The sequence below is a fragment of the Vigna unguiculata genome, chromosome 6 (assembly GCF_037176805.1).
Source record: "Vigna unguiculata cultivar grain cowpea cultivar isolate G323 ecotype 2 chromosome 6, ASM3717680v1, whole genome shotgun sequence".
Classification (NCBI taxonomy): Eukaryota; Viridiplantae; Streptophyta; class Magnoliopsida; order Fabales; family Fabaceae; genus Vigna; species Vigna unguiculata.
The window spans coordinates 46,452,942-46,465,750 of NC_140797.1; the positions used below are offsets into that span (position 1 = coordinate 46,452,942).

The 12,809-nt window shown below is 31.1% G+C and overlaps 1 protein-coding gene across 1 annotated transcript; it reads right to left on the reverse strand.

The window, feature by feature from the left end:
* Positions 1-1,250: 1,250 nt before the first annotated feature.
* LOC114186634 (RNA helicase family protein) lies at positions 1,251-12,524 on the reverse strand. The gene is made up of 22 exons (XM_028074597.2): positions 12,226-12,524; positions 12,072-12,146; positions 11,900-11,989; positions 11,640-11,719; positions 10,916-10,985; positions 10,696-10,781; positions 9,887-9,956; positions 7,638-7,733; positions 6,782-6,887; positions 6,545-6,591; positions 6,383-6,466; positions 6,244-6,297; positions 5,628-5,728; positions 4,688-4,778; positions 3,682-3,846; positions 3,255-3,344; positions 2,994-3,065; positions 2,689-2,787; positions 2,497-2,583; positions 2,040-2,093; positions 1,830-1,909; positions 1,251-1,645 (listed from the first exon to the last, which is right to left on the reverse strand). The coding sequence occupies exons 1-22, from the start codon at positions 12,517-12,519 to the stop codon at positions 1,498-1,500; spliced, it is 2,139 nt and encodes a 712-aa protein (XP_027930398.2). The 5' UTR covers positions 12,520-12,524; the 3' UTR covers positions 1,251-1,497.
* Positions 12,525-12,809: the final 285 nt, after the last annotated feature.

A 12,809-nucleotide genomic window follows, 5' to 3' on the forward strand; every position in this document is an offset into this window, starting at 1 on the left:
TACTTTTAACGAACAAAGTCGTAAAATCAAGGCAGGTGCTTAGACCATACTTCAATATACCTTTCTATATAAAATTGTCGCAAAAAGATTAACTTATATGACTCAATCACCATTATTTTAATTTTTTTACAAAAAAAGTTACTAACATTTGGTTAAAATTCTCTACTATTTGTGTGAATATAAAAGTTTCACGGAGAACTGTTTCAATTATTTAGTTATAAAGAAAATCAAAACTTTTATAACAATTACCAAGAATAATATTAAATAATTTTATTTTAACAGTTACTGTTATACATTTTAAATTACAATTACAATAATGTATGCAGAGAGAAAATCTTATATTTTTGAAAGGTGGATTTATCTATAACAGTTTTTAAACAAATTATATAACAGTTATCACTATCAGATATGACCATCAAACTCAAAATAATAATTTTTACAAATATACTATACATGTATTATTTTTACCTTTCTTTTATTATATTGTATATATTAGATCTATATACCAGTTTATTCATGAATTCATATATCAATAAGCCAGTTGACAAATCTACTATTTGATAAATTTGTAAAATTTTTATCACATTTAAATAAATGGGTAAAAAACCTATAATTGAATGTAAGAGTTTTATTATATTTTGACTTAAATAATACTTCTAACAAATAGCTCCAAAAATCAATTATAAATATAATATAAAAAAACTTGAATAAAATATTAGATTATAATACAAGCAAATATCAGTTTAGATCATTACTATTAATTTTTTAAAATGTATTTTTTATATTAAATATAAAGACTAAATTAAAAAAAAAAACAATTGTATTTTTTTAGAAAAATGGGAAATTGAATTTAGTCAAATAAATTTATTTTAATTATGATAAAAATAAATTAATTTCTTGAATTTAAACCCTCCAATATATATATATATATATATATATATATATATATATATATATATATATATATATATATATATATATATATATCATGTTCTTTTTCTCATTATCACATACAGACAACGGAAAAAAAAACCTGTAAATCCATAACATTATATTTACTCCTATAATATTACTAATTCTAAATGATATAATCTATTACAAATTCAAATCTATATTTTTAAAATAATGATTTAGGAATTTATAGATCGAAATCCAAATAATTGAATTAGAATTTAAATTAAAATAAAATAAATTAATTTGAATATTTCTTAGTTTGATACTAATTTTAAAATCAAGAATAATCTCTATAATTAGTGAACACTAAATTCTATTCAACATAAATAAATATCATTCGTTTACATAAATTTGAAAATATCTCATTTACATAAAGTAATGAAAATCCTAATGTGTCCTACCTGAACTGAAACTTCATTTTTTAACTTGAAGTAAAACTTCGTATATAGTGGTTAATGTATTCCTACATGAACTAAAACACTTCATACATAAACGTTTCTTTCCTTCATCTCAAACACGTTAAGTGTGTCTAACACAAATGAATCAATAAAGGAGATGATTACATTGTTGCAACTTGTAGAAGTGAGGAGCAGCATCCAGTAAGCACGAGGGGTCTATAGTTAAGACATTACGCATGTATTGTCGATCAGTTGATACAAGAGAATGGTAAATAACCCATTTTGGATTTACTCTGCAAAAATAAAAGTGTGTGCTTAGATATTGATCTTTCATTACTACTAAAAAAGGAAAATAATATCTATAATAAAAATCACAAGTTACAGCACAGACTATTGGATTGGGATTTGAATATTTCACAACTTTTACAGTCCAAATAAAACCTGCACATACATAACGTTCATAGAGTTTGTACGGACCTGAATAGCACTGACGACGGGTGAATATAAACCTCCTGTGATCCCCTTAATGTCTTATACATCCCATCATGACTGTATGCCTTACATAAACATAAAATTTAAGGAAAGTTAAATTATTTGTTTTGCAACAATTTGTGGCAAAAATTGGTAATATATATAAAGAAATGAATGATAAAATCGTGCATTTTATTGTGCCAAGAACTATCTCACCTCTAGATGACACGCATTTGCAAAAAAACCGGCGATGACAGCTTTTCTCACTAACTGTAAAAGTGAATGCAACAATATAATTAAATCTTCTCTTCTGGAGTTATCTCATGACATGGAATTGTGTACGTGTTTACGAAAAGTTGTTTTCAGCTTGTTTCAACAGCTCTCCATGGTAGCTTATGAAAACAACTTATGGTTTCATAGAGAACAGTTTACCCTTATTTTTCTTTCAATTATTAAAACCACTTGTACATAAACAATTGTTTAATAAGTCCATGATGTAATGTGGAAAACCAAAGAATGAAACAGGATCAACAAAATATGATTACACTAGGGCAGAGATTTCATTAAATTTGACTATTTATGCACCCACCAGACAATAGATCAGGAGAATATTGAAGCCAGTTTTTTAAAAAAATAATCAAAACCATTATTATAAAAGAAGAAAAGACCCAACCTGCATATCACTCTCACAAGATTTCAAGACTAGTCCTATCCTCTTTGCAATTCTTTTGAGTTGCTCTCTAACTTCAAGAACCTTTCTCTGGCAATTTAAGCAGCCATGTCAACATCAATATTGGAAAGGAAACGAGTGCATGGACTATATTGAAATGCCTATATTGCGAAAAATTGCTAAAAGCATACACACCATGGCGTGATAGTTTACATAGTTCTTGTGACACCACTGTGAAGATTTACCAGATTGATGAAACCCCTTGTATACATTAAGAAACGTTACATGGTCACCCTGTAATTGTACCAATTATCAAAAGAGATAAAATATATGAATAAAAGATATAGCTCATCCATCATATTGTTACAGAAAAACAATCATGCTACACAATGAATGTGTAGTTTAATGAAGAATCATAGGAGGTTTAGCACATAACATAACAATGTAAAGGAAATTATGGCTATAAACAGCAAGAGTGGGGAACACTTAAGTTAAATTACCTCGGCAGCAGCAAATCTCAATTTTGCTTCATCAGATTCCTTTTGTATCCCTCTCCCTGAGATCCAGATGGACTATATACATAGATATTTGAAATTAAGGTCAACTACTCTATACATCAATGTTTAACTATACTTTTGAGATGATATACAGATAGATTTCATTTTAATATTTCCCAACTTCAGAAAAAAAAAATGATTTTAACACAATTTTATTAAATTTGTTCACAAAACAATAGCAATGACTAGAGCAAAAAGATTTACTTGGACGGAAAGAACAGCAGCAATGGTGATTATCTCCTCTGAACACCCAAGTTGACTGGAAGCTATTATCATTTTTGAGACCATCGGATCCTAGCAAGGATTACATCCCATTAAACACACCTAAGTAAAATTGTAAGAAATATATCTGGATAGGTTATACTCTTAACCCAGCTACCCCCATCCCCAATATTTGGACTAATGAACATGATAGCATAAGGTTACCCGATCATGTCAGCTCAAACAATAGATTAAAATATAGGATATCATTACCTTATTGTATCATTTTTTTAATCCTGATCACCAAACAACTGTGTACTTAAACTAACCCTGGGTCCATGGTGATAAAACGAGTCTTTACTATTCTATAAATAGAAATGAAGCATTTAACAAATTAATCAAAGATGATTTTATCGTAAGAGAAATTTACAAGTGGAATCTCAGCAACTTGAAATCCAGTTGGTGAAGTCAGCTTAGCATCATCATCCAATACACCAAGTGAGTAGAGAACTTCTAGTGCTCGGATCATTGCTTCAGCAGATGGAGATGCTGGCCAGTCAAAGCCCAAGATATTATCAATCCCCAAGGCCTTTAGCTGGAAATCATCAGAAAAATGTATTATAAAGTAATTAATTTTAGAATCAATCATTAACTTCATCTAGAACACACACTAGTCAAAGAAACATTATTCTGGTAACAACTTTCAATGGAATTATGTCAGTAATATCAGAAAAATAAGAGATGATTACTACTATGCTTTTCTTGTGGATAAAAAGAAGAAATTTTATTAGAGAAACGTGTTGCACAACCAAAAGGCGGAGGCTAAAAATGCAACGAAGTAATTCAATCTCTTCCATATTGGAAGACGAATCCCCATTAAAAATTCGACACTGGCTCATCCCAAAAATATGTAGGGCAGATGTGATATGCAATTTTGTGGTACGAAAACAAGGAATTATGTTCATAACCTCCTTCATCTGTCTGTGGCTTTGGCATATAGGATTGTTGACACGAAGTTAAAAAGACCAGACAATAAAAAGTGTTGGTAAGTAAATATACTAGGCAGGGAAAAAATAAAGGTGCATCATATTCTTTGCAAGAATTGATAAAATGAATTGTCAAAAATGCTGAAGTTTCTAACACAACTTCATCTTGCCCTCTCTCTGACTAATCTTGATTATTATTTTAATTGAAATACCAATATACGGAGTAGACACTCTTATGATAATTATTTATTAAATTCAAACAAATTGAAGATAAATCAAAATAGCAGTGATGCAACTTATCACTAGTCATCATTCTGTGGATCAAAATATTATCTCGATAAAAAAGTTCCATGCCTGGAAAAACAAAATTGATATGTAATGGTGGCATCACCATAAAAAAATAAAACATGCCACACGTACTTGCTTCTTTGAAATTAATCAATTACTAACCTGGATTACGCAGGAGACCATATTTGATCTCTGTATCTCTGGAATTCCCTCCTTAGGCATGTGGTTAAGAAAATATTCTTCTGTATACAGCCTGATTGCAGTCAAGTGCAAAGTGAATGGTTGTCACAATTAACATCAATACAAAATACAAATTACATAATTTGAAATGTTGGCATGGTAAATAGGACATAAAACATAACAGAATAAAGCTTTAAAGAAATGCATCAATAAAACACAATGACCATTATTACACCATGAAATTGAAGAATACTAACTCCACCAGTAGAATACTTATTAGAACACGGTGGGGTGTGTGGAAAAGGAAGGGTATGGCAACAAGGTGGACAAGATAAGATATCCTCCAACAAAATAAAAAAAATAAAGGAAAAACGAATGCACCGAGGCTGCTGGATCTCTTTGCATATCAGAACTGAAAATCCCAGTATAACAGCCATCAGCAAAGGGCCATAGAGAAACTGTAAGCAGAGAAATTTTAGGGGAAAACATGGCTTTTCAAAATGAATGCATTCTGCTTAAATCAAATCAAATAAACAAACTAAAAAAGTAAAACTAAAACGTTTTCTGTTTTACAGAAATTGCCATGAAATTTTGCCTTTTTCTTCTAAAACTTGTCAAATTAAGTAAAAGAGGTGCGTACTTGTTCTCAGCAGCATAACTAAATTCATATAAAAAATGTTTGAAAAGGTGAATATTGTAACGCATGCTGTCATTACATAGATCAACAGGGTCACCTTCCATGACCTCATCATAAGCAAAAATCCGCAACAAGAAACAAATTACTCTACATGTAAATAATTTTGGTTCTTTGCAAGATAAACCGATACAAGAGTCAATCTCTTCTCTCAGAAGAGACAGGCAACTAGGATAACAAATCATATTTTATAAGTAAAACATTTTTATTAAATAGCAGAAACAACACCTGTAACACTTTCCTGGTCGAACTCGCCCAGCCCTACCAGCTCTTTGTCTAGCAGAAGCCCTAGATATTGGAGCCACAACCAGATTTTCAATATCAGAAATCTGTTACAAAGCATGAAAGAAAATTACACTTGAAGACATCTAAGAAATCAGCGTAAGGGACAAAAAAAGAGTGAAGGGAACGGTTCTAAAAATAAAATTACAAGGATGGCAGCTAGAATCAACCACAATTTAGTGGATAAAATTCTAATAAACTGAAATAACGAAGAAAATACATAATTAATGCTAATTTAAAATTCATAGAGTACCATGACTAGAAACTGTCAACCCAATAAATATTGAAAATTTTAATGTTTTAAATCATTCATGAAACAACAACGACTTGTATAAAATTTAAATAAGACAATAAGTGACATAAAAATTGTTGAAGCTTCTCTAATATTTTGAGAAAATACAAGGGCACAAGTAGAAAATGAGGATAATGCCTCTGCAGTGGAACAATGTCAGCTACAAACTGGAGAAAATATGAAACTTGAATAGAGTAAAGATAGACCAAAAGTTACATTTATACAGGGCTCATTACTGTATCTCTTCAATAACAACAACAAAATGATTACCGGATTGTAGAACCGCTGTTTAGAAAACCCACTGTCAACAACATAGACAATTCCCTACATGATTAGAAAAATAGAATTAATAAGGAGGACTCTCTCTAACCCATAGACATAGTCAAACTTATCGTGAATGGGAAGTTACCTCTAATGTGAGTGATGTTTCTGCTATATTAGTAGAAATTACTACTTTCCTCTTTCCACGAGGAGCTGGAGAAAATACTAACTCCTGAGAGAATGTAAAACAAATATTACCACATTAAAATTAAAATAAATATACAATAAAACACACTGATGTATTTCTAACCTGATCAGCACGTGGAAGCCCAGAATACAGAGGCAAAACAATCAATCCTGGACCAAAGGAAAATTCCATACGTTAGATGCATCTCATTGAAGACGAAAAATATGAAATCATTTTTTCATTATGTATGGAAAAAAAATTATACATACTTTGTCAGTGATGTTTTAAAAAAAGTGTTGTTTAGTAGTTCAAGACAACAAAAGTTAGCAGTCCAAAAATAATAACTATTCAAGTGTGTACCAGAAGAGTGTTTTCCAGTTGTTTGAACTTGGTCAGTGAGTAACTGAACAGCTGCATCAATGTCATCTTGACCAGTAAGGAACACTAGAACGTCTCCTGCTGGCTCCTATGGAAAGATAAGTATTACAGATGTCATTTTATTACATTACATAGGGAGATATGATATCATATGATTTGATAGGAAAATATCTTACCAAATATTTCTGATTATTAAGTATTCATTTTGTTCCTTATTATTGTATCTCTACTTCATCATAAATAAGAGTACTTGTTGTGTATACAGATCCCACAATTACAAGCAATCTTCTCTACATGGTATCAGATTTCTTGTTCTTTTTCCCTTCCTTTTATCTTTACTTTATAATTTAATTACATTAAATAGGAAGATATGATACAACCTGACAAGGAAATGTGTTACCAAATATTTCCCATTATTCGGCATTGATTTGATTCCTTATTGTTATATCTCTTCTTCATTACAAATAATAGTACTCATGTGTGTACAGATCACACAATTACAAGCAATTCTCTCTATATAAACAAAAAGATAAAAACCATGATTTCAGTCCATTTTGCTTTTCTTTTAACTATTTAGATAAATATGATTTTCTGCTTACTTCAACAACAGCAGGAATGTCTAGACTTTATTTGTATGTTGCCGTTGGAGGATTCCAAAATTTCTATTACAGTTACTATGATATGTATCAACATAACACTCATATTTTAAAATACATGATCAAGTCTAATGTAATCACTCAGCAACAAAAGATGTAATTAAACTAAAGTGATTAAAATGCCTCAAATATAAAATGCATTAGTTGAATTTATCCCATCTCATTATAAGAGATTAAAATACCCGCTCGTGGATCAAGAGTGTCGTTGAAACAGCAGCCTGAACGTAGTCTTGGACAGGTTCCTCAGCATAATTAATGTGTACATTGAAGCCTCTACCCTGAAAATCATAAAGCATGATGTATTTGTACAATGAAAACTTTAACCTGGAAACCACAGTCATAGTAATGCCCCACTTAATTAAAGTATTTCCAAATTATATTGTAGTTCAGTTTCTGAAAAGTTGTTGCTTTGTCAAATTAATATAAAATGGAAAAGAACAAAAAAACAAGGGTGATAATATGAACAGGCAGGAAAAATTAAACAATAATAACCATGGTAGTCAAAATCACAGTTTGACATGTAAGGCTATCACAATCTTCTCCCTTGTTTCTGAGTTTTCATCTACTGTAGAATGAAAAATTGCCAGTTGTCATTGAAGATCGCAACTTGCAGCAGATTGGCACTTCTCGCTATTGCCTTTCTAGGTTAGTTTGATGGTTGGGATTGAAAACTATTTTGTAACCCTTAACATGCTTCACTTCAAAAGATACAAATTTTAAGCCCAACTTTTTTGTTCTTTATAAGGTCAAAATAAACCCGCACCCATTTTGACCAAAAATTAGAATAACTTTCCCTTTACCGATAAAGAAAAAACTACCGCTCCTAACCACATTCGTGAAATTAATCCCCCTATTTAATCTCTTTCACTCGCTGTAATTTCGTTCCATCTCTCCTTATCTCTGTTTGTGTGGATTGTAAGACACAAACACACCCAAGCTCTCATTACAAGTTACAGCACTCAAATATCTCACTAAAAGTTCAAACTTCCTTATGTTTTATTGTTGCTTTGTAATTTGGATTGGATCAAATGTTAACAAGACAGAATCATCCTTTTCTTTGAAGTGTTGTATAATGGTTCGTGCTACACTAACAAGAGTGCTAGCATATGTTAGCTGGTAGTATATTAATCATTGTAATAGATGATCATTATCTTATAACTACTTTCTGTTGTAACTATTTCTGTAAACAGATTCTGTTCATTGTAATAGGTGTTAAGCCAAGGCAGTAGGTTTGATGTGTGATATCTTATGTGCTTGTTTCCAAAGAAGGAAACATAAAAGGCAAATAAAAGCGTGGAAAGTTAAGATGTTAAATTAGGAAAACGGGAAGATAAGACGAACTTTGTACCAGTAATTTTCCTTTAAACATTAATAATATAATTCATTATGTAAAAAGTATAATTGATTTATGAGTTACTTTTATTAGGTTTTTATTAATGTATAATCTATATAATAATACAGTAAAAATGTTAAAATAATAAATAAAATAAATGAATAAATTTAATGTTTTACTAGTATATAATTTATATTATAAAAAAATTAAAATAAAATACTACAATAATAAACAAACTAATAAATTTAACATTTTATTATTAATTATGTTTTGTTTTATATTATAATAAAACACATAATTAAAATAAAAAAATTAAGTTAAATTAATTAATTTAAATTTTGATTTTTTATTTTTTTTAAATATCTTATTTTAATATGTTCTTATATTAAAATATAACTATATTATTTATAAAACATTATAATAAATTTTTATTTTAATTTAAATTTATGTTAGCTCTAATTTATATGTTTAAGAATTATTTTTCATATTAAATTATTTTTAAAAAAATATTTAACAATTTATTTTCTAAATTTATTAATATGCCAAAACAAAAGGAATTTTATTAGATCAATTAATCAACTAAAAAATTTCTTCTCATTTTCCACTTTCTTTCCCTCAATCCAAACAGATAAAATTATTACTCTCTTTCCCTTCATTTCTTTTATTTTTCATCCCCACTAAGTGTGTATTTGATTGAAAATTTTCAGTATGAATAAAATCAGTTTTCTCTCATGAATGTTAGATTCTAATAATGAGTATCATATGTATGATTTTTCAACAATTTTGTAGGATCTTATAATCCATGTTATGATCCCTCAATTTTTTATCTAAACTCCCTAAGATCTCAATTTTGACTACCATAATAATATCGATTGAAAAGTAAAACGAAAAAAAGAAGAAGCCAGGAATACAGTGGCAGCCCAGTTCATTCATAGAACAGACACCACACTGGAACAACCATAGACCTTGTTTAAAAGCAAATTCAAGTGCACGGGAGATTCAATTCAAGTAACCTTAAGTGTGCCCGTGTTTTTCTTCAAAGAAATGCACTCAGAAAACAGTAGACATGAAAGCAGGAGTTTTACTACTAAATAGTACCTCAACTGACAAGATTGCAGGTTCCACTTGTGGTCCATGATCCTTGTTTTCAGTCTCTCGGCGCTTCTTTCTGTTAATAGAACACACTGTTGAGTAAGTGACTGCTTTTTCGGGTGGCAATCAGTATCTGAATGTTTAGCACAAAAACTGACAAGATTTTCAATTTTAAACATCTTAGTATTGTGGTGATATATACCAGATAATATTATATTGCATCGGTTACATATATATTGTGCTTTTGTAGGTGCAGCGGAGAGGAAGTGCATTGAATGATGATAGTTTGAAACTACTCGTTAGACAATGATCTAGCATCACAAAGTCATTTCTTTGAAAGAATATTTATCAGATGATAAAACAATCAAAGGTATTTGGGCCAGTTACAGCCGTTTTGTGTTGTTAGTTGTAACATAACAGCTGTTTTGGAATTCTGTTTCTTCTCTTGGTGCATATAAACAGTAGTATTGTTCTTCATAGCAATGCTACTATACAGATTCTTTGTTTTCCTCCCTTTTTTTGTGTCTCTCTGTTCCATGTGTTTATCTAACAAACAGTATTAGTATTACAAACAACTAAATGCCAACAGACACAGGTGTATCCGTGTATGGATAATTTGGACTCTAATAGAGAAACCTTTTCTTTTTGTAGGATTTTTACAATTAAGGTGAATCTTACAATCAGATTAGCTATTTTCCCAAAAAAATCTTGTGACATTTTTATGAAGACAAATTGTATGAACAAAGCTTCCAGGAAAATGTTGATTTGTAAATAAAAGTATGAACAATTGAAACATAGCAAGGGTATAAGAAAACCTCATTTGGAAGAAGTCAGACATCGACTTTGCTTCAATAGTAGCAGATGATATAATCAACCGCAACTCTGGTCGACGACGTTGAATCTAGAAAAGTAGAAAAAAGAATTCATACAAATTATGAGATTGAAAAATTGTAAATATAATGGAACTATTTTTAATTACTATAAAATGAACAGCATTTTATTCCTATACATATTGATAACGCATCCATTTAATACCTTTTTCAATAGTCCAAGCAAAATGTCTGTTGATATTGATCTTTCATGAGCCTCATCCACCATTATAACACTGCAACAAGTATTCACAAAGGTCAGGGTAAAAGGAGTACAGAACAGGAAAATGAATTGGAATATCGCATTCTTTCACAGAAACAACTATAAGTCTTTGCTACCTGTCACAGCCACAAAACATGTAAAAATTAGTATAAGGAACCCCATTTATATAACCATTTAATAAGTAATGTTTGCATGGACGACATTTAAAGTCTCAAAAGTCAATTACTTGTTTTGTATAAAAGCTAGACTAGTCTACCCTGAAAAGTTCTGTGGCAACTCGGCTTTAATTTTTTTTAATTAAAAAAAATTATTAGTATGAGGAGGGTTACAATATCTCACAAACAAGAAAAACGGGAAAACTCAAGATCCCCCAAAGATACAAAAGGACTAGAAGAAAGGTTCTCTAAATCTGATGGCAACTTCACAAAGAAGGAAAAGAACATTATTAGTCTCGAAGTTTTAAAACATCACATAAAGATAAGAATGCTACACTGCCATCATACAACCTCAGTTTCCCTAGTCCATGCTCATCCAGGTACTTTGATGTCTTTTTCACCATTTTTGTACAGTGTACACATAACGTATCACTTTAAGAAAATTTATAAAGGTAACTTATGAGTGTAAACATTTGAAGTCCATTCCACCGAAGATGAGGGATAACAAATACCTGTATTTGGTCAAAAGAGGATCGTCCATCATCTCCCTTAGAAGCACTCCATCAGTTAAAAATTTAAGTACCGTTACATCCTGTCCTGCCACAAAACGAAAATAAACGACGAAACCACTCCATTCGTCACTGTCCAAGCAACTCTCTTATTCTATCAGCACATTATATAAAGACACACGTGTGTGTGTGTGTTAATGTGAGTAAAAGTAAGCATGACAACATAAGATCCAAATAAAAGATAATTGAAGAGAGATGCTCACCGGTTTGGTTACATCTTCAAACCTTATCGTGTAGCCAACTTCTTCACCAAGCTTCACTCCCATCTCTTCGGCAACTCTGGAAGCAACGGCCTGTAAAACGCAAAAGAGATGAGAGAGTTACGTGAATGATGAATTGAAGAATAATTGAGTGGTAATTAAGAAGAGATGTGACCTGAACGGCAAGTCTTCTAGGTTGAGTGCAAGCAATGAGTCTGCCACCGGTGGCCCAACCTGCTTCTTTCAGGTACTGAAATGCAGTTCAAATTGTGAGTAATGTGAATATGATTTTGAATTAGAATTAGAATTAGAATTTGGAGGGAAGTTACCTGAGGAATTTGAGTAGTTTTTCCGCTGCCGGTTTCGCCGACGATGATGGTCGTGGCGTGAGTCTCAACGAGGTAGAGAATGGCGGTGCGGTACTTGAACACAGGCAATCGCTGGCGTTGGTTATCGATGCTGGCGTAGCCATGTCTGGAGGAAGAGGAATGGTGAGAACCAGACAAGAAGAGAACACCACCTTCTTCATCGTCGACTACGCGACCCTGTGGCCTTTCCGTCCCTGGTTTCCAGAACGACATGTTCAATTGTTCACCACCCCAACGCACGGCCAATCCCCCCATCCTTCAAAGCACAAATCTACTCTTGGATCATTTTACATCAGATGGCCCAAATACATTCGGCCCAAGCCCGGACCGAATGATGATGGAATTTGTTAAGGGGCGTTCTTCCACGTCTCCAAATATTTGTTCTCCACCTTCAAAAATTTTTTAAATTTCAAAAATAAACTTTGACCTCTAAAATTTGACTTTCAAAAATTTTTAAAATTTTAAAAATGTCTTTCGATCTTTCGAAAGTGAAAATATATTACGAAAATCGACTTTTAAAATTTTAAAATTTGATATCCTTTGAC